Source organism: Solenopsis invicta, chromosome 14 (genome assembly GCF_016802725.1).
Source record: "Solenopsis invicta isolate M01_SB chromosome 14, UNIL_Sinv_3.0, whole genome shotgun sequence".
In the NCBI taxonomy this organism is placed as follows: Eukaryota; Metazoa; Arthropoda; class Insecta; order Hymenoptera; family Formicidae; genus Solenopsis; species Solenopsis invicta.
In genome coordinates, this window is record NC_052677.1 from 16416405 (window position 1) to 16439761 (window position 23357).

The 23357-nt window shown below is 37.5% G+C and overlaps 1 protein-coding gene across 3 annotated transcripts in view; it reads right to left on the reverse strand.

Annotated features, from left to right (window-relative positions):
- LOC105207617 (furin-like protease 2) overlaps nucleotides 1-22199 on the reverse strand; it is a 363347-nt gene extending 341148 nt beyond the window's left edge. For all 3 annotated transcript variants that reach the window (XM_011177176.3, XM_011177175.3, XM_011177174.3), the window contains exons 1-2: nucleotides 21622-22199; nucleotides 5291-5910 (exon numbers count right to left, since the gene is read on the reverse strand). In XM_011177176.3, coding sequence (XP_011175478.2) covers nucleotides 5291-5470 — 180 coding nt within the window. In that variant the 5' untranslated portion in view covers nucleotides 5471-5910; nucleotides 21622-22199. The remainder of the gene's footprint in view (nucleotides 1-5290; nucleotides 5911-21621) is intronic.
- Nucleotides 22200-23357: the final 1158 nt, after the last annotated feature.

Here is a 23357-nt window from a genome sequence, read left to right on the forward strand (position 1 = left end):
CTCGTCGGGGGGATGACGTACGGGATGGCGAAGCCCCTCTTTTCACCGCGAGCGCGTCGCCCTTTCTATCCCTCGCGCACAACAATCCCGCGTCCTCTTCTTCCAACCCGCATCAACCGGTCGGTTTCGCGTTCCGGACAGAGAAAAGGACGGCAACGCGTGGGGGCGCGAGAATGGTGGTAAAAAAAAAAAAAGGGTGAACGCTCTCCGCACGAATACACGAATACGCGTTGCGAGATAAAAGTTTATTACCGCGGCCTAGGAAATGCAACAACCACTTCCCGATACACGCTGGATGCATAACGATTATTACATCGTTCGTCTCTCTTTCCTCTCTCTCTCTTGATTCATCTCTTTTAACCCTTCGCCATTTCATCTCGTTCCTCGTAAAATCACTTACAACGAATGCGCGGAGAATGACGAAAGGAGGGATTGAACGATACCGCTCTCGCATGGAACGTCAACTGTTATCTACGAGAAGTAACGGCTCCCTGGACGTTTACCACGTCGATGGTGCTCCAGGTTGAACCAATAACAGAGAACATTCGCTCGTCTGCGTCGCTGATCGTACACGGAGAAGACTTTGCCAGGGAAAATTGTTGCGTATGAGATTTCTACTATGGACAACCGGTCTGAGGGATTTACACTTTTACGCTGTATTAGGAGAAGCCGATTTAAAATCACACAACTTTAGTAGGAACTTTCTAATTATGACATTTTTATCACTTCATTAAAAAAATAGAGATGTTTTCTTTTTATTTTAAAATATAAAAATAGTTTATTTCTGTTTGTTTTATAAATATTTAAAAATATTTTAATTTTAAACGGTGTTCAGATTTAAAAGACTAAAATGTTTAAAACTGAAATTTTCAATAGCTGTAAACGTTTTAATGTCTCAAATCTAAACACCGTTATAAAATGGAAACATTTTTAAATGTTTACAAAACGGAGACAAAAATCACATATGTTAATATCTTGAAATTATAAACACTTCTTTTTTAAGTGTTATCGCGAGCGGCGATCCTTTTTTCTTTCTGGAGGATTATTTTTTAAATCGGTCGCACCAACTAATATATATTATAATTAGAAATGAGTAAGAAAACATAATATTTTATTTCAACATTATATAGTAATTAAATGTCTCAATTACATCGCGCATTATTAACAGCTACACATTTTATGAAACTTAAATTATCACAAGGAACATCTAATTAGATATTAAATTGATCTTGCAATTATTGGAAAGTTATTTTCACTAAACAATAGCGAGGGAAATCTTTTCGCATTAATTCTTTAGACAATTTTAACCGTTAAATGGTTTGGCCATAAAAACAGATTGTATCATTCTCGATGCTTGTAAAACTTTACTGCTCACACAAACGCGAAGAGTTATCAAAAGAGATGCATTTCGTTTCGCAATTTTATATCCTGCGTTTTCCCTTTTCACATTTCTAGTTAGTTATCTTTCAGAATTTTCACACTGCCGCAATTCATCTCGCTATAAAATTCCGGGCCCGGCAGATGGTTTGTTCGACGCGAGAAGCTGTGCTCGCGTTTTGCCGCTTATCTACCGAGATCGAGAATATCGCTGACAGGATCGCATAACTACGTGCAGCAAAACTCGCTCCGTTTTACATGTAACGACATTCGACTCGGTTCGATTACTCACGTTCGTTTGATAGAATCAGATTTCGTAAGTGCGTCGTCAAATCCGCTGAGCGAACATTCCTCGTCGCGCCGATGAATTAAAGCACGAAGAAAATACGGGAACGCGATCTTTCTAGTCTTCTCGACTCTCGGAGAAGTAGATAAAAAGTTTATTATTCGTGACTAGAGGGAAACGCGAAAGCGCGTGAATATACCGGAGAAAAAGAATCGGTGAGACTCTTCCCGTACGCTCGCAACTGAACAGCATGACTCAATTGTATCGTACAAATTTTCGCGAATTTTTATTGCAACTGATCTTAAAAAAATTATTAAAAGAACAAAAATAGCACGTAACGTAAAGATAATTAAGATAGTTATTTTCAAAACGACACATTTCCATAAGCGGCTGTCAGCGATAAAAATTGTTATTGCACAAGTTATCTATAATTCTCAGTTATACCACGTATGTTAATAAATATGTATGTATAGTATGTTATTCAAATGAGAATATATATATTTTTTTAATTAAACGCGTTTAATCCTAAATATAATTAACGCGATTTAGCCGGCGATGCAATTTATTTTAGTTCTTATGTGCGAAATAGCACAATTTAAATTTCAATAATATTTCAAATTATGATGTATGGTATTTCATAATTATGTATATGTTTACAACTAAAATTACATTTTCTATTGCATCACTTTCAATTCGAATAGTTACGCAATTGTTTTACTGTGGCAAATTAATGTCGTAACTATTTTACATGCTACAAATGCAAATCGCTCAAATGCTGAGAACCTTGACAGAGATCTGGTCTTGACGAGAGAACCCGTGTGGTCAGCATATGGGTAGGAAATATTTTATATCACGCTACGTTCATATGTACCAGTATAGATACTGTTACGTCGTTTGCATGATATTTCAAAGCTGTATATTATGGCGTTTTTACATTTTAAATGTGACGTAACCGAAACGTTGGATAAAAAGCAATCTGTGATTTGGTAGAAGATAGAAGCTGACTCTGTATTTTAAATTGAAATTCGTCTGTGATATAAGATTTATATTCGTATAAGATTTATATTCAAGTTAGAAAAAGATGAATTTTTTTAATAATATGAAAAAATAATAGCTCTATAAGAGTTGTTAAAAATAATAAAATATCTGATTTCTTAATTTTAATTAATCTTTAATTTCATTTTCGATTCTCTCTTAAAATATCAAGATATTAACTCTTAATTACACTGGCCAGATTTGGCCGACACAATTGTATTTGCGGTATAATTTTGTACCTCAAATTCTGATTTTGGCTGTGAAGAAATTTAAAAAGTTGTATTTGTTTTTAGTCCGATGTAATAATTAATGTGTATAAGTCTGAAGCCAAAGAAGAATCGTTTATTACAAATATAAGAGAAAATAAAGTTTGTAGGTTTATGTGATGAGAATAAAAATTTTCTTCTAATTGTGTCTACAACTTTAAAGAATTTTTTTTCCAAGTAATATTAATCTTGTATTATGCGAGAATTTATATGCAATAGGGTACGTTTGTACCCCGCCAATGTAGTTAAGGGTTAAGCATCACATTTTGAAAAATTACGGACAAAGTCAGTTAATTTTTGTTAAGGAAAAGAGAATCAATTGCGGATTACTGAGATTTTATTATGTACGAATTTTAAGACTATATATATCGGTTAGTGTGCCGACATGTCAAGCAATATGAACGAGTACTTAGCGTGTGATCGGGCTGTATAAACGACTATTTAGCGTGCGATGTTTCTGTCACGTTTCGCCATTGCCTGACCGCAAACGATGCATGACTTCGGAATACGGTACGGTATTTATCAACCGCCTTATCAGCGGTAAACCGGCAACACTTCCCGTATTCACTCATAGACAACGGCGTACATAGTTGCGCGAAACAAAACTAAAGCGAAACGTGTTACCAATCACTCTTTTTTTAACTGCTACTCTAAAGTAATCGGAGTCGCAAGCACCGATCAACACGATGCCGCGTCGACACGCGAGGTAGTAGCATTATATTATAGCAGAGTTGTTTACGAACTTCACCAATCAAAGTTTCATCGACAGATCAGAATCGACTTTTCTGCGAAAAAAGTTTAAGCTATAAATATCTTAAATGTCTGACATCAATCGATTCTCCTCCAATCATATTTAACTCGCATGTTAATGACCTTCCAAATAATCTCAATCAAAATCTAAGACCGAAAAGAAAAATCCAAAAAAAGTCCACGAGATTTATCAATGTAACTTTTACAGCACTGGTTGATGTATTTTACATCATTAATATTAATTCTCGTTAGAAGGCTAATCTCGAAATGATTTATCTTAATCATGTAATTGATTAAATTGCATTAATCTGCTTTAGCGTAATAAAAGTGACACGATACGGTATAATAACTCTAGATAATATTCTGTTAGCTTCTGAATTAAAATAGATCTTAGCGCGCACTAGTTCTCCCTCGCGAATTAATCTTAATTTATGACTCTCTTCTCTCATACTCGCACATATTACATCATTATCGCTTGAAATCGTAAAAAAATATCTTACGTAAGCCGTTTCTGATATAAACGATAAGGTCGAACCCTCTGGCAGTGCCACCATCCAATCTGTCTCGTTAGATTGAGTTCTCTGCCTGCCTCTTTCCTTCAACCCGTTCGACATGATCGACACCCTTTCCCCGTCTATGATCTCGTAGCACGACGCGACGGTACAGCGTCACCCGTAACGGAGCATCTAATCCCATCATCGACGCCGGAACGGATAACCGTCAATACGTGGAAGACGACGTGGAGGACGACGAATGCGCGCATTGCCAAAAGCTAACTCGTTCCACGGTAATCTTGCAAAGTGCAAGGATACTCAAGAAATCCCAAACTGCGAACTCGAGAGCATCGCTTTACAGAAAATCCAATTTTCCATTTTTTTTTTTGCAATTTAATTCGATAATTCTTTAATTAACAACTTGAATTTGTTTTTAATCTCACGAAGCAAAAAAATTAAAAATACATTCAACAAGTAAAAGTGGAGGACGACGAATGCGCGCTGAAAGAAAAAATCTCTACAGCCAAAAAAAAAAAACACGATTTACTCGGCGAGTACCAATAGCTTATTTACTTGCGGTTAAATTAAAAATTCCTCAATTAAAATATTTATCTTGAATATAAAAACAGTGTAATAGTAGATATTTTTTAAAACTACAAGAAAAAATTATTCGAATAAAAATTATTCGAATAAAAATGATTTCTTCATTTTATTTTTTTTATTTTAAAACATTTTTCTATTAGTGTGCGACTCTTACTGATTAAATTTTGTGAACCTTCGCACACAGAAATATTTAATATTTGTATGTTTTTCTAGAAAAAAAAAATATAAAATATAAAAAGTAGAAAAAAATATATGAATCGCTAACTCAAATTTTTATTCTATATATCGCACATTTTTGTCTGTGCAAAAATTTAACAAAAAAATACAAGAATTTATAATATTCGAACTATTTATAACTTTTTCCATCGTTTGTAATTTATTTTGTCCATAAGAGCGAAAAATTGGAAAAGTTCTTCAAAGCGATATTCTCGTTGTCGCTTCTTTCTTACGCAAGTAAGAAGACAAACAGGTGGACTTACCTGTCCATGATTGTCGAACTCGTGCTCCTGGGCGATCTCATTGGCAGTCTCCGGTCCGCTGGGCACGTAAACGGCGAACTGATTCGAGTAGATCTGCACTGGTCGCGACCGCGGTCTCGGTTCGGATCTCGCACCAGCCAGCAGCGTGCACACGAGCAACAACGTCACTCTGAAGATCATGTCGTCGACGACGAGTCTTGCGATTATCCCGGATGATTATTTCCGGCACTGAAGAAGTAGAGCGTGCGAGGTCGCGAGCGTGGCGTTTCGATTGAAAAAGATACGCGTTACGCACAAGGAATTTTCGCGTAGTCCCGCGACGATCGAGCGGAATCGCGTACGACACTCCGTAAGTCGATCTCAATGCACGACGGAGCTCACGAGTCCCACATCGGGAGATCCGCGCCGCCACTTCCCACGGGAGAACGCGGTCTAAAAAGCGACGAGAGTGAGGAACACGTCGCTGACGGATGAAGTCGTGTCGCGGTGAAAACGAGACGGCGGCGTCGGCGCTGCACCGCGAGTTTCGCTCGTCGTCGTCGTCGTCGTCGTCGTCGTCGTTGTCGTCGACGGCGCGGAGACGTCGACGTCGGCGTCGGTCCGGGCGGGCTGGTCTTACCCTGTAACACAAAGACAAGGAAAACCGCAGGTTATAGCGTTCGGTGTGCATTCGTGTCACGCGCGCGGAGTCGGAAGGACGCGGTAGGAATTCTTGCGGGCGCGAGCGTTGTGATATTAATTGTCACCAAGGGGGAGGAGAGAGGAGAGTTCGTTTTTCCTGCTTCTTGACGTGCGCGTCGCGGATTTGCATTACAATGTTTCGCCATGGGCGTGCACGCGTCCGCGCGAATGTTTGCAAACTTCCTTCCTCTTTCTGCCCCTCGCGCGCGTTCGTCCGCCGTCTCTCTTCCTCGCTAATTCTCGTTTCTCGGATGAGAGGAAAAAGGGGTAGAGGGAGAAAGAGAAAGAGGAGGGAGAAAGAGCGAGACGAAACCGAGAGCTCGTGCCACGTATTATTTAATAACCGAATCCTTTGTTTGCGAAACGGCGACGTACGGCGATGCGATTGTTTTGAAAATAACCGAGTGCGTAATACCGGATCGACACACTTACCCATTTAGCGCGACGTGCAAATAAACGATTATATTGCAACGAAACGCATTGGCGCGATGGGATGATTATGATGATGTTGGTGCGACCATCATGACAAAATGCAACTAAACTTGCATAAGCGCATTCGCGGTAATCCTCGGTTAACCGCTTAATGGATGGCATTACAATGACAGATTCCATCGTCCATTTTCCATATTCGCGAGTAATTAATAATGTTCGATATCTATTTTAGTTAACTCATTTGAAGTGATGGTCACGATGAGCAGCAGTGCCGCGTTACCCCTTTCAGGAAGAAAAATTTACGGAATTATGAAACCAGCGCACGTGCACGCGCGCGCGCGCGAGAGAGAGAGAGAGAGAGAGAGAGAGAGAGAGAGAGAGAGAAACAAGTTGGCGATATTTTGGTCTAAATCTAAAAATGATTTCCAACTCGTGACGGCAAAATTGGCCGTTACGCGATTGAATTGAATTCGACGGAGAATTAGGGTCGAACTTGCTGAAGCGCGTGGCAAAAGCTCCCAATGATCAAATTTCGATTGTGAACCATACGATCGACTGTACGTATCTATATAGTCGCTGCTGAAGTTCGGCAAGTAACTGGTAGACTAGCAAGGCAAAAGGAGAAGTCTGTTTCCACGGCACTGTCGATAGTTACGGGCGAGACGAGCGAAAGGCTGAACATGAGTTTGAAGTTAATCGGGCTCTCTCACGAAATCGTTACCGTTCGTAATGATTCAGGAAATAGACTAAAATAGCGAACGGATACGATTTATTCCCGTTGTAATTAAAGAAATAAAAGGCAATTCGGGAAATTTCAAGTAGATAATTACGTAATTGGGAACATACGAGAAAACGCGAGAAAAAAATCTGCCCTGTGGATTAACTAAATTCAGCTTCAGAGTAAGATTTTGCAGTAAAAAATAAACATTAATTGCACCTGCAACGTGAATCAATGCGCGGTAATATCGCTTATTTGATCATTTAAAAGTCACGCCATCACTTAACCGCAATTGTTGATCTAATTATTCTAGTTCCATTCACATATCATAAATTACATTCATACTTATTTACAAGCAAACACGATCGTAGTACTAGATTCTCGTTTGTCAGAAAAACATTACGACACTTCGCGCGCTTGTTCGTGCGCTCGTAACAGCATCACTCGCATGCGGCGGATTAATCCAGTTTACCCGTCGCAGAATCCACGAATTAAATAAAAACTCTGAATCGCTTCTGTTTTAAATTCGTTTATGGAAGTTCGCGAAAACGACGGTCGTCGCGTAGCCGAAAAAAAGCGGTCCGAAAAAGCGGGCCAACAACGGCAATGGCAGCAACAAAAAAAAAAGCAAGCTGCCCTAGCCTAGAATACTAGTGACTGAAGTACATCTACCAAATTAGTTTCCTTATGGAAACACAGCTCCCAGAAGATCAGTTCTCTGCTTGTACAGGGTAATTCCGTAACCGCGTGCGGAATGGCGAAACGCCTTGACAAATAGCGTCACATTATCGCGTCTTGTGCCATCTTATCGTTCGCCGACTGTCCTCAGTGGCTCCGAAGTGAGTAATACAGAGAGCGAGCACGAATAGGAACGAACGTTCGCATTTATACTCCGTGCCGTATGCCCGTTCACCTAAACTCATTAAAGCCCGAACGTAAAACGAGACGGTCCTTTGACACGGCCAACGTCAGACATCTTGCTTTGATAATATACGAAATGCTACTGCTGCTGCTGCTGCTGCTGCTGCTGCTGCTGCTGCTGCTGCTGCTCCTGCACCGACGAATGTTGCACGTAATGTCAAAATAAATCGCACACATCGAATTAAATAGCATTTCATCAGAAATATTAAAAGGACTACGAGATAGTTTATTTAATATATTTAATATATTTAATATATAAATTTTAATATGTGAATTTTTAGGCGATATGTACGGCGCGTTCGACCGATGAATATTTGCCCGGGGCAGCATTACGTGAATCGAGGTGAAAATATTGTAATTGCGCGCGTTAACATAATAAAATTCGGCGCGGAAACGTGGCGCATTTTGATTTGTGAAATATCCAAATGAACGAACGTCAAATAGATGCATCATCCAATGTTGACTTTGGATAAATAACGAGTGAAGCCATTTCAATGAATATATTCCACGGAAACGTTTGTTGTCGATATAGATAAAAGACAAATGGAATTTAGCACAAAGAGCGGGCGTGTACCGCAAAATTGATGTTTTTCTCAACTTTTGTAAAATTTTATGTAGAGAAAAGTTGCCAAACGCGTACCACTTAAGTTATTTTTTTATTATTGGTGCTGTTTTGAATGCGAATCAAAGTTCGAAATTGTAAGTTGATGTCATCTATTATTACATGTAAAACCTTTTAATAATATCAAATTTATTTGTTGCGAGCTTTTATGTAACATGCTGCAAAAGGCGTGATTTAAAAAACCGATCGCCTAAAGCGTATACAGTGGTCTTTTAAATCGTATCTCCGAAAATATTGAATTTATAAATTAAAATAATTAAAAATAAAAGAAGAAATTATTGCAATTAATATTTATTTTATTAGTAATTTATTAGTAATCAAAAAAAGGATCAAATATTCAATAACTAAATAATAATAAAAATTGAAAAACACTAAAATAAAACTGATTTTAATTTATTTTTGTAATCGGTATATTTTTATTAAAGCAATTACTAGTTTTACTATTATCACTTATCAATTTCTGAGTCTCTAACAATTCAAAATAAAATTGCATAATTATGTTATTATCAGTTATATAAGTTGACGAAAAATTTATATCAGATATATGTATATGATTTTCTAAAACGCCAACAGCATGCATAAAACAAAATAAAACTTGTTAAATTTTTGTCTATATTAATTTATTTTTCATTTACTTTTTATTTTTATCGCTAAATGTTTATATGAAGTAAAAATGTTAAACATTAAATAGATACGCTTTAGGTGACAGGTGCGCATTACAGTAATTTTCCTCTGATACGTGAGAAATTCCATAATTTTGCAAGTATATAAAAAAAATATAACATACACGCACGCGGAAGTTTGAGGAATTGGTATACTTCGGTCGAAATATTTCAGAAAGTTTACGTAACAACATAACGCTGACTTGCTCTTCGTGTCGTTTACTGTGTATCATCTTTACGTTCTTCATTCTCGTACATCGCGATAAAATGAACTCGAAAAACTTTCGAGAATTTTAACGAACCGTATTTTAAGATTTAAATGCTAGCAAGATGGTTCGACGTGTATTTAAAAACGTTCGTATCTGAAAGAGCGGCTGGCCGGGAGCACACGATATTTAAACAAGTATGCGACCAACTTCGATGACGTCAGGACTTCATATACCATTTTTAGCACATGAAACGCTGCTTCAGGGAAGTCTTTAAATCGCGCACACGCTCTTATCTACGTATGTAAGTAAAATATATAAGATCTATATATAAGTCACTCTCTTGCGAATAAAATTAGATATTGACACAAGAAGTAGAAAGAGTTTTTCTGATTGCGTTGAGTCGCTTATTAGTTTGAAAACGAAGAAAAAGAAATGAAACTGCTGCTTTAAGAAGAAGAAAAAATCTCGGTACATTCAATTGATTATTGAAACTGCACGGATAATTAATTAAAAAACTCACCTACCGCTTATCTTTCGGATTTTTAAGCTGTTAACTTGTTCGCAAGTTCAGTTGTTAATTTAAAAAACTTCGACCAAACTTAAATTTAGTTTCTCAGGTTGATAGTTAAAAAGGACGATAACCCAGCGGAGTATTCAATAAATGCTCGCCGTTAATTAAACGAAAAATTCCGCGCACGCACCGCGAACAAAATATGCCGAGCACGTCTACGTATTAGATACAAAGAATGCCAGTCGAGCCAAACGCGATTTACGATCACGGGAGCGGAACGCGAGAAGCGTCTTCTGTCATGTGCTATTTAAATTGCAGGGACCACCTGCGCGACACCACCGTCCGCAATTAAGGGGTCCACGTACTTTGGTCGTCACCAGCGAAGAATATAAACTCATCCAGACGAAACTTCGGCTCGCTCGCTCCCGTGTTAATGTCCGTACAAGTTAAATCCCGAGTGAATACAGGTCAGTAATAAAGCGTTTCGTGGCGAGGAAGCTGCGTTCGCCGAGGAAATGCAGCGAGAGCGACACGGGATTCTTGCCCGAAAGCAGGATCGCTCGACTGTTAACGCATTTTGCGATATCGCCCCATTTCCTGTATATACGCGGTGTTAACAACTTACGGGGGAATATTTAACTCTGGCAAACCGGACAATGAGCAGAAGCACGAGCGTGCCCGTGACGTACGCCGCGGCGCAATAACAAAAATTAATACAACGCTGTAAGGAGCGATTTGTTTCAAGCAGTGCGAAAATCTCCGTAGAAAATTATTGTACCGGAAATGAAAGAGATTGCACATCACGATACAACACGATACTTGCGTACTTCACCGTATTTTGCAACAGGCAAAATTATTCACGCTACGCCTAGCGTAAATCTTATAAGCGATTGTGTAAATACTAAGATATTACAATATTAATATATAGAAAAAGATAAAACGTGTATTATGTAACATACGAGATATCTTAAAAACATTTTACCTAACGCGAAAAAATTATTTGCTCGATGGACCCTAATAGCTTATTTACTTGCAATCGAATGAAAAATTTCTTAATTGAATTATTTATGTAAATAAAATGATGAAATAATTTTTGATCAAGTAATTCTTTCTCGCAGTTCTAGAAAATATTTTCTGCTGGACTATTTTTATATTTAAGATAATCCGATTCTTTTTAATCTAACAGAATTTAATCAAGTTTAATAATATTATTAGCTTATTTATGAAATTGTTATTTAAATGTAAAAAAATGTAAAAATTATATATGTAAGATAATATGTCCATTTACCTAAAAGTAAATATTTTTACGTAAATAAAACAAATACTTGCATCAAAATATATGATTTTAAGAGAATGTTACTTTTTTTTCATTAAAAAATTTTTCTCTCAGTGCAGATTTCCATAGAAATATGCATCGTCGACCAGGTAATATTACATATAAAGTAATATTATACGTAAAAAAGGAGTAATTAAAAGCTTTAAAAAAATTCTTAAAAGTTACTTTTACCTTTAATATTTAAATATACTTTTAAGCTTAAAGTAAAGTCGGATTTAACCAGAATAGCCGGGCTATTCTGAATAGCTACAACAATTGGTCGCCGAGTGTAAGGAAAGAAAGAAGCGTGTTCGCTTGCATCTAGCAAGTCGAGAGGAACGACAATGTCGGAGAATCTTGGCGTTTCCTAGCAATTAAGCGTTCGTAATCTCCCGGTGCTCCGGCGAATTCTCAAGTCGCTCGTAAAAAAAAGTCGCGGGCAAGATTTCTTCGACAATGTCGAAGGGTAAAGAGGGGTAACACAATTCTCGCTCGCTTTGACTCTTCGCCTTCCTCTCTCCACACCGCGCGCCGTAGTAAGCCCCGCTCCAACTGCCGAGAGGGATCGTAATGCCGCACGTACGCAGCCCGTATGGGATAAAAGCCACAGAGACTGAAACCGCGATACGAATAGCAAGTGCGATGTTATACATAACCCCGATACATCGCGAACATACGTGCGCGTATACATGCGTGCGTCCCTTCATAGGGAGGAATCTTGCCATATGCGCATGCATGTCTGCCCACGTCGCGAACAGAATTACCGATGATGCTGGCGGGTTAAGTGGAAAACGCAATGCGAAAAAAATTCTGCCGCGCGTTAAATGATTTAATGAGGACTGCAATTAAACTCAAATCCAATGAGGAGAATTTGTGGAACATTACGCATTAGATTAATTACGTAATGTTACGTTTCACACCAAACTTTTCAAGCTTATTCCCATGCTATGTGTTTTTATTTCATTTTACATAACTAGGTAACATTTATTACGCGAAAATTGTAAGCTGTAAGCTATTATGTTAATGAAATATTTCCATTTTTTCCACAAATATTTCCACTAAATTTCATATTTCCACAAATATTTTTTTTGTTTTCCGCCTGTTTGCTGTACCTATTTTATGTGCTTTTTAAAAACTGCAAGATTTTGAAGTTTTAAAACTACATTTCTAAAAGAATTTTTCTGTTTCTTCAAGATATTTTTATTAAAGTATATACCATATATTACTTTAAATAAACACGCATTTTTGTGTCTAAGATCAAAATTCGCGTGTGAATTGGAAAATACTGCACAAATCAAATTTCAATTCAGTCACATTACATGCAATATCAAACAAAATTTGGATCTGATAATTGAGATCTATATGTGTTTATTAAATTAATCTTATTACATTTTTATTATTCCAACCGAATAATATTGTTATTTATTGTTTATTCTGTAATATTTCAAAAATGTATGGAACAGTGATGAGCATAAAAAAATTTTATATATAGTGATGGTCATGAAAATAGAGCCAGCTACATAAAAATTGATGCATTTATATTACTTTATCATTTCTTTTATTTTAATATAAGTGACAATGAAATAAAAATTTGTTTTAAGTCTCTCACGTTTGTAACAAATAATGATAAAATGAATTTAGTACAAATTTAAACTTTAGTATTTTTTATTGATGGTTGTTGTTAGTTCTTCTTTCTCAATGGCTCTATTTTCGTATGACTTTTTTTTTAAGTATCTCACAAACAAACGTTTGCAGAAGCTAACGTGACAAACGTCACTTTTTTATATTCTACTCGTTCGCTTCGTTTATGTCCGAGAACTGCAAAATAGAAATTCCATTCATATTTCCCAGGATTGTCTTGTGCTGTAGGTTTTTTTGTTATCAAAAACAAATTGCTTCTTCTTTCGCGCGAAGCATTGACCTGCTTTTTTTTTTGATCGATCGCTGATTGTACAAAAACGTAAGTAGAGAAAAATTTTTTGTAATTACTTCGTACTTGAAGCAAGCCACTCACGCGATAAAAATGCGATCGACGTGCCTATAGCACTTCCAATCCATTTTTATTCTTTCATTCTCGCTCGAAGCCGAAACAAAGCGCACTTCAGAGCGTAAATATTTTGCCGCAAACGACATGCGTAACTGCGCGTACGACGAACGCAATCGCGGAAAAGTCGGGGGTGCACTCGCTGTCCGGGTGGGAGGGAGGGAGGGAAAAAATGGGAAAAACGTTACGAGTGCATTCATACGCGTGCGATGCAAAACGCTTCCACGTAAAAGTGAATTTCGTCCGACGTAAATTTGTATGCGCTTTTGGAAAAAAAGCTTTCGAAAACAGCCGCCATCGCTCCGCATCGGCGAAATGTATGTACTCATGGGTGCATGAAACATAAGACAATTAATTGCAACTAACCGTCATAACGGATGACATAGCGTGCCCGCGTGTTCCACATTCGGCAATAAATACGGTCGCCTGATACTAAACTTCATTTTTTTCTCTCTCTCTCTCATCATAAAAATGCGCTCGCCGCTACTCTGACTGATTCACTTGAGAATCGGACTGCCACTGCAGTTTGCGCGGAATACGAATGCGAATGAAACGCGATGTATATAAATACCGACTAACGTCGCTATGACACGGTCTTGAAAATTTTTTCATAAAAATATATTTAAAGGAAAAAAAAAGCGATCTACTGATGACTCTGACGAATATTAAAATTCAGAAAGATCAAAATATTTAAAAATATATGGAAAAAAGATGCGCGCTTTCGCGTGCATCGCCGTTTTTTCTCCTGCAGTTTAGATATTCTCTATGAGTGGATTATGCAAATGTACTTTGGTTAAATGAACAGCCGCGACAGCTGGAAGCTTCTAATCACATGTGAAAAAGTCGGTGGCCGCGTTCCGCGTGAACAAGGTTTTACACCGTCGTCGCACGTGTATACTGCTGTGTAATTACATGCCAATGTGAAAAAAAAAATTTATCGTTCCTTTTTTCGTGTGCTTCTTCACGTGAAGCGGTTTGATTATATGAGAGTACGTTAGTTTTAAGCATCGCATGTTCGTTTAAAGTAGATCGATAGATACATGCATAAGTATACGTTAACATCCGCACTCCGTGTATACTCGTTTACATGCAGTTTATTTTTTATAGTGCAACTTATTAACGGATATTTTTATTCTTTAATTTGCACCAGCGTTTTGTAGGACGTTAATAAAAACCACGTACTCATTTGGCCATGATATACATTTAGAGCAGAACGTAACTAAATCGTGAGAAAGAGAGAGAGAGAGAGAGAGAGAGAGAGAGAGAGAACCTGGCGCGTTTTTATTGTAGTTTCTTATTGCACAAATAAAATTCAGTGAAAGACGTTTCATCTATTAAATGAGTTACGATAAAAGCGAGACGCGGAAGAAATGAAAGTGCTAACGCGCTTCAATGTAATAAATGACTTCAACAATGTGACAAATCTTACGTGAAACACTCAAAATTTATATAATAAATAAATAATAACAAAATATTATACAATACTTAAAACAACGACAGCTATTAAGTATAAAATTTGCTAAAAGTTGAACAAAAATATATACATGCGATCTACTTTAAATTTTAAATTGCATATTTTTTTTTACATTTTAATATATATTTTATACGCACTCTTGCCACACATAATATAAAAAAAGATATAGATCGCATGTAATGCTATTGTAAAAAAGCTGTTATTTATTATTTCGAGGGATTACCGCCAGCCTCTATATAGCATACTACATCGATCAATTTCTCTTGTTTTCAACGCTTCGATGCTATTTTATGTTGTTTTATATTTTAAATTCGACGCGGAAATCACAAGCGGAACGACCGAGTATTTATTTATTTACATCAATTCAAGCCACAGAAATAGTCATTTAACTGCCGCCTTTAAACAGCGACGTAATTACGTGCGAAAGCAGCATCGAGCATTTATTGAAATGATCGACACGATCAATCGTGTCGGAAAGTCAATGCTGACACACTTTTATTCATAACGATTTATCTCTATGAAAAAAATTCTGCAAAAAGGTTCTGCTCAATCCTTGTAAACGTCTATTCAAAGGAAAACGCTTGAAAATACCTATTTCTAAATAGAAAAGTACTATTTTATAAAAATAATATCAATCCATTATTTCTCGAACGTTTCAAAAATCCATTAAAATCCAATAATTATAAAACTCGTAGAAATTGCCTCTCTTTCACTCTCGTGATTAATTATAACTCACTCGTAATATATTTCTTTTCTGTCAGGCGGATATTTTAATCACGGCCATTAATCCATGCGTATTGTAGAAAGAGATCTCGAGTCTCCGTTTTAGAAAATGTTAAAGAGGGTATAAACTAAAAACTTTCTCGCGGTTATTCAACTATTGCATTAAACGCAGAGGAGTGTTTACCATGCGCGACACTCAGGCGCAATTTTCCACCGAAGTTACAGTCCTCCTGCTACGGTGGAAAAGAGGGTGGAAAAAAGATAGAGGGAAAAGGAGTGGGCGACCTGGTTGCGTCAAGATGGCAGGGACGGAGTGCACATCACGGAGGAGCTGGATCGCGAGAGCGTACTACTCTGTGCACCGTAATTACGCAGTATTACGAGCGGCGTTACGACGGGGATGTTACGTTAACGTGGCTCGTGTTGTACGTAGCGTGCGCGCGCGAATTAAGAAGACGGAATTAAAGCGGTGCTGCAAATTCATTCGCGCGACTGGTTTTACGGCGACGTGGAACCGAAATAGAAAGGCCGCTCTCACACGATTCATAACTTCCCCAGCAGCCGCATTCCTCACGACAGAACGCCAAAAGTATCTCTCTTCGCCAGCCTCCCGTGGTGCTGGCTTTGGGAAAATTAATGCGATCGCGATTATATAATTAACTCTGCAGTGGCACACATGGGTCATTTGTGTCTGATCCGATTTCGAGGCTCCTAACGTGCTCGAAAAATCCTGCTAAAATTCACACGCGCTCTTTAGGGTCTCTACTAAATTATTCTGCTACGTAAACATTAGAGAAAAAAAAGTTTGGAAGATTATAAAAATTACTTTCTACGTCAGCAGAAAGAGGAAATTGTTAAAAACGGCATGGACAGGGTTAAAAGTCCATCTTCGTTCTACAAACAGATCGACAGACGAGTCCGCGAGTTACGGATAGTCGATAATTGTCAGGCGTAAATCGCATTAAAATTTGCGATCTAATTACTCCTATCGTCAATTGACGTTTTCTTTACTTTACGATGTGAGTTGAATGAGTCCCGTGAGACAGGAATCTTTCTCGCAGGAATAAAATCCCTTGAATTAATGACGGAATTCTGCGGTAAGTGTTCTTGCGAATCGCGTGAAACGGGCTTAAGGGACATGAGGAAAGAAGGGCACCGCGTTCGTCCGCAGACTCCTCTAATGCCAGCATATTTCGCGACACGTCTAGCGGAGAGACAGCGACTCGACTCGCGTTGCGCGCGATATTTCTCGCGCGCGACGTTTCATGCATACAGCATCGATGACGATTTTTCAACGGGGCGACTTTCTCGCCGTTCCACCGATGAATTGTTACACTGGCATCTTCGTACGTTTATCATGAAAGAAATGCAATAATTGAATTGTTTAAGTGGTGAGACGTTTTTATTATACGAGAGAAAATTAGAAAGAGTAAAGACGAAATACGCTTAACGGTTTTAATAGAATTAAATGTGAGCAAGTGAGCATATCACTTTTCCACATTGTCCCCAGGCAAGACGACACATTTGTCGTATCGTTCAACTAACTTCTGTACGCCTGTAGAGAAGAAGTTTTCGATTGCTCCTGAAGCCAGGTGAGTATTGACTCCACAGCCTCCTTACATCCGGATCTGGCACCAAGAGATTATCATATCTTTGGTTCACTGAAGTGAATCTGCTGCGCGGCAGCAGATTCATTTCTGATGATGAAATGAAGGAAACGGTGCTCACTACCTAGCTCCAGAAGCAGCCGATAAACTTCTCTGCAGGAATACACATTGAGAGAAAGAATATTTTAAAACAAAAAATTTTATTTTTTTATTAAAAAATTGTTTACTCAGTGGGTCAAATAGTTTATTTACTAGCAATCAAGTAAAAATTTCTTAATTGAAATATTTATGTAATGAAATAAAGAAATAATTTTTAATCGAGTATTTTTCTTTTTACATACAGAGAAAACAATTTCTTCAAACCTAATAAATTTGATTGTATCCAAACAAATTTGTTATTTAAATTTTATTCAAATATATAACGTTTCATATAAGCATGTGTTATTTCAATGAAACAAATTTCAGTCAGATAAATAGGAATACTAAATCTAAAGAAACCTTTTTCTCTGTGCAGTTCTAGAAAATATTTACTCTTAGATTATTTTTATATTCGAGATATCAGACTTTTTAATTTAAGAAAACAATAATCAAGTTTGATATTATTAAAAAAATTTTTTTTTCTTTTTTAGTGTAGAGAAGCTAGTTGAAAGATACAGCAAATGTGTCGTCTTGCATGAGAACTATGTGAAAGAGTGATGTTCAATTGCTTATAGTCAATTCTATTAAAGCCGTTAAATTAATGTATTTTATCTTTGTTTTCTGATTTTCCCTCGTATCATAGAAATCATCAGGTCACTATTTCATAGCTATAAATATTCATTAAAGTATCAATATAGCCTCCGATAACTGATAGCTTCTATTTGTAAGTTTAATATTCGGTATGCTAAAAATCTTGTAATCAATAACCATAAAAAATTGCTTTGTATAATATTTGTTATACTTTCAATTTATATATTAGGTTATATACGCTCATCGCGGTCGAATCTTAATTTATGTACATAATTTACGTACAAGATCGCACGCGAAGAGATTTACCGTGCGAAGCGCATAATAAATGATTCTTTCATTTGCTCACAAGCATGCGAAAATTAAGAAAATTAATTTAGTCTTACATTATAAAATAGAAAAAGTCAAAACACAATATAACAATAAACCCAGATTTTACAGGATAATTACATCCACAAGGTATAAGATGCATACTTAAAAGTAAAACTTTACACATAGTAAAATAGAAATTCTTTTCAAGTCAATCACAAACACGTGAAAAATAAACCAATAACCATAATTAATAATGTAGCAGCAAATCTGAATAATAAAAGAAAATTATCATGATAATGAAACAGACTTAATTTTCCGCAAGCCATCATCCCAGTCTTTTGACACAAGACGCAATTTCACTCTCGAAAATTTCACTGTTCCAATTTTTATTAAATAAAGATTACAACATTGGAGTTACATACTAATCGGTAATATAACAGAGGTATTAAAAAGTAACCCTAAATTTTTCGAGATTTTTTGATTTCAATCTGATTTAAAAAATTGGGCTGGAACAAAAAAGATCCAGATTGCCTTCTAAGCATTGTAAGCAGTAAAAATAAGATTGCCTATAGAGGGTTAAGAATCTTGTTCAATCACTTCTATTATCTCATATTATGCTATCAGAATCGAGAAAATACATAATAAAAATTCTTACAAAATACATTCAAATAGAAATATTTTTCAATAAATTAACATTTGCACAAATTAACATTTGCACGAATTAACATTTGATATAAACTTATAAAATACCGAAAACTGTCTTTTCATTTTCTGGGGAAAAATTAGATTATTTCTTTTCATATACATATTATTAATTCGACAGTTGTCGTAGCTGTGAACACAACTTATTTCAAAGTAGAGATATTTGACTGTTACTGTGTGACAATACAAATTAAACAAGAATGCCTTTTACGGTCATAGCTAGATCAAAACAAACTACACAACTTATTTTGTTTGTGATTATGCATAAATAATTCCCAAATATACTGTTATTTATTAATAATTACTGAAAAGGAGAATTATCTGTATATTTTGCAAATCTGTTCTATTCATTAAATGTCCTTTGTTGAAAAACATATTTCCTTTTTAATAATTAATTTTGCAAGAACTTGTGTATTTTCTCGCTTCCGACACTCACTTCAGAATTTGAAATAATAGTGATATGTAAACAAAGCTTTAAAGATAAAACTTTTATAAAGACAGAAATTCTTTTGTTTAATCATAAATACGCGAGAGTAAGAGAAAATTAATTTAAACCATATAATAAAAAAAACCAATTGACAATATTCATCTTCTAATTTCAAATTAAGAAGATAATTGTGACGAAATGAAGGAAATACACTTGAAACTGTACATAAATGGTAAGAACCGTAATTTAGAAAGAAAGAGAAATATAAATAGGATAGAGCTGCCAAATGCGTATTACTTATTTTTTTAATTATATTTCGCTGTTTTGGATGCAACTTAAAGTTTAAAATTGTAGCACATGTTTCAAGCATCTACTATTACATTGAAAATTTTTCAGTAATAATAAATTAATTTATAAGATTTCTATAACATGATGCGAAAGTGATTCAGAAAATCGATTGCCTAAAGTATACTTGTGATCTCTTAAATCATCTTTGAAAAATATTCAATTTATAAATTAGAGTAAATAAAAATATAAGAAAACATTAACTACTACTCATTTTATTCATAATTTACCGGGAAAGCAATCAAATATTCAATAATTAATCAATAACAATAATAAAAAGGTAGAAACACCGAAATAAAACGGTTTCAATTTTTGTTTATAGTAATTATTAGTTTTACTATTATCATTTATCAATTTTATATCAGTAATGTTTTGTAAAAAAAACTTGTGATACCAGTTAAAAAATCTAATAAAGTTTATAAAAATATAAATTTCATTTTTACAATAATTGTAAACATGTATAATAATAATTTGTAACTTTAACATTTTGCAACATTTTGTAACGTATACAATGCGTATAAAATATTTTGCAATAAGTCCACTTTTAAAAATATAACAATTCAAGATAAAGTTGCACAATATTGATGAAAAATTCAGATGTACCTAATTTTCTAAAAATAGCTGATAGCATGAACAAAACAAAACAAAATAAAACTTGTTAAATTTTTGTCTACATTATCAATTTTTATTTACTTTTTTATTTTTTCATTAAAATGTTGTTATATGAGGGAAAAAATGTAACATATGGAAGTACGTTTTAGGAGACCGGTACATATTCAGCAACTCTCCCCTACAATGTATAAAAAAAAAAAAAGGCAAGTTTATCAGAAAGGCAGAAGAATAAACGAGCTTGAGATTTCACGATGATCCCAATACTGAAAGCCAAAATTTCACTGCATGTTTTTAAAAAGCACGTTTCAACTCGCGACGGTCAAGGCCGACCTCGATTTTCGACGAAAGTGAGAGAGAGAGACGAAGGGACGTACATATACACACGACCCGCGACCTTTCAACGGAGAAATTTTCGAATAAGCATGCACGAATGCCAAGCCGGTTAAAAACCATTCGCTCGGGCAAGTCTTACGGCACCGACTCTCCGTGGCAAGAAATCGGCGAAGGACAAACGCGCGCACGGAGGAGAAAGTCGTTGACGGACTTGGAGTTGGGGCACGCTGGATGTCAGCTGACGGATAGAAAGAGAGAGAGACAGACGAAGGCCGCCGCAGAACGACGAAACGTTGACAGATCGTGATATAACGCAATGAGAGTAACAGCGGCGGAACGCGACGAGAAATCGATCTTGTCCGCCTCGCGTTTTCGTACCCTTCGTAATTAAAACACGACGAGACGTCGACATTGAAAGCGAGAAAGAAGAGACACTCTCCTCTCGACGAGGAAGAAAGTATAATTAATAAAAACGAGTGTAATTTCCCGCTACGCGAGATTAGCAAGATACATACGTGAAAACGACAAATGGCCTTGAAATTGGGGTCGAGTCTCCCGGATCGAGCACGTGACGGCGCTTTTACCTAACGTCCACTTCCACCACCTATATCAACTTCAATTTCGATTTAACACTTATCCTTTATCTTTTTTCCTATTCTCCGGAGACAGAAAAAAGATGATAAGGAGTAGATGAAACTGAAGATCAGAGTTAATCTACGTATGGGGGAACGGGTATAAGTTAATGACGACAATGGTATTAATATCGACGTCGAAGGCGAGACCGGGCGAAAGAACCGAGCGAAGTGAACCGCGAACAACGGGGACGGATTATCGCGCGGCCAACGGCCAGTCGGCAGCTAACTTCGCGTCAAAGGTGACGTCGTCCGGTGACCCCGTTGTGCATCCATCGCACGCGCAATTTACACACACACAGAGACGGCTTGTGAGGACTTACCCGATGTGACGAACGCCCGCTTCCACGTAATCGATGACAGGTTTCCAACGACGGAGATGAAGAAGAACGAAGAGACGAGGAAGGAGCGAGTTCGCTGCGACGGCCGTCACCGTTGTCGGGTCGACGCGCGAGAGGAAGTCGCGGGCGGTTTTTATTATCTCTTGGCGATGAACCACGGCATGTTCTTCCGGCACGGCGCACGGCGAACTTCTCTTTTCGCGTCTTTGGAAAGGAGGAGGCGGTCGGACTGCCGTTGTGCGCGTGGAGAACGGATAAAAGGAACGGTGTGTGATCGGCACTCGCGCAATTACTCGCCCGAACGAAACGAGGAAGAGAGAGAGAGAGAGAGAAAGAGAGACGGAAAGAAACAAAGTAAGAGAGAGAAAGAGAGAGAGAGACGCGACCAAATTTCCTGCCCCGACAACAGTCACCCGATCGCGAGCGCGTCCCGTACCGCCACCACTGGACGTAGCACACCGAACGTAGCACCGCGCACTGACTGCTCTCGCCGTTCACCAAGGCGATAAACAAACTCGCCGCCTACCTCTCTCCCCTGCCGCGACGCGACTACGCGCACGCTCTCCCTCTCTCTCGCACGTGAGGTCTCGCGCGCGACTGTCCTCTCCCCCCCACTCGCCGTCCTCGTCGCACTGAGGCGCGCGCGCACTCGGTCGCGTCGCTCGCCTTTCCCCCACTCCTACGCTCCAACGACGCGCAAATACCAACGCCGTTGCCGTCCTCTCCCTGCGTACCGCGCGCTCCGATCAACACTGAGTTCGACGAATTTCCGACTGTTTGCGAATTCGAGGAATTGTTTTGATCACGCCTTGATTTCTAGAAAACGTGCGCGCGCGCGACCGCTTTGGATACGATATTTTTTTATTACTATCTCGTCGTTCGTGATTGAAGATACACGTGCGTGACAAAGCGCGAAACGGTATTTCGAGACGACACTTTTGGACCATTCGCGTACAGAATCGCGAACACCGGAGAACGCTTGTCCCGTTGGCGACATCTTTCAGCGAGTAAGTGCAAACAATCGAGCCGGACGGAAAAACGAACGTTTGGTATTTTATCCGTCAAGTCTAGCTCCGAGTCCGATGAAGTCCGGGCTTATACCGCTAGATGTCGGAAGTCGTGCGTTACGCCGACAGAATAATGCAGTATTTCTCAAATTAATTTTACACTAAAATCTCTTGATATGTAATAAAATACACCTCTTTCCCGTTATCAAAAATCGACATTTAAAATATTTTTTTAGATTTCACAGGGGAGAAATGAAATTATATTTTAACATTAAATTTTATTCGCAATTAACGTGAAGAGATAACAAAATTTTTTTATAGGCAATATCGAAGCAATTATTATAAATATTTATTAAACTTGTAAAAGAATTGCTATGGAAAAAAGAAGACGTGTGCTGTTATACTCTAGTATGTATAATAAAGTAAAAGAAGATTTAAATATATCTGACGAAAATCGACTCACCGATCACGCTTTTATGGGAAAATGACGCCGAGCCGTGAGCTAGGATTTCAATCGGTGCCACATTTGCAGAGGTGAATCATCGCGAGCACAGTTATACACTTTAGGACGACACTTCAAAAGATGCATCCGAATTATCGGAACGGAATTAAATCTCGTGCCGAACATTGGAGCGCGAATATTTCAGCAAAAATTTGTTACGCGGCCCGGCAAAAGGCAACCGAATGCTCGCCGACTGATCGCTGCCCGGG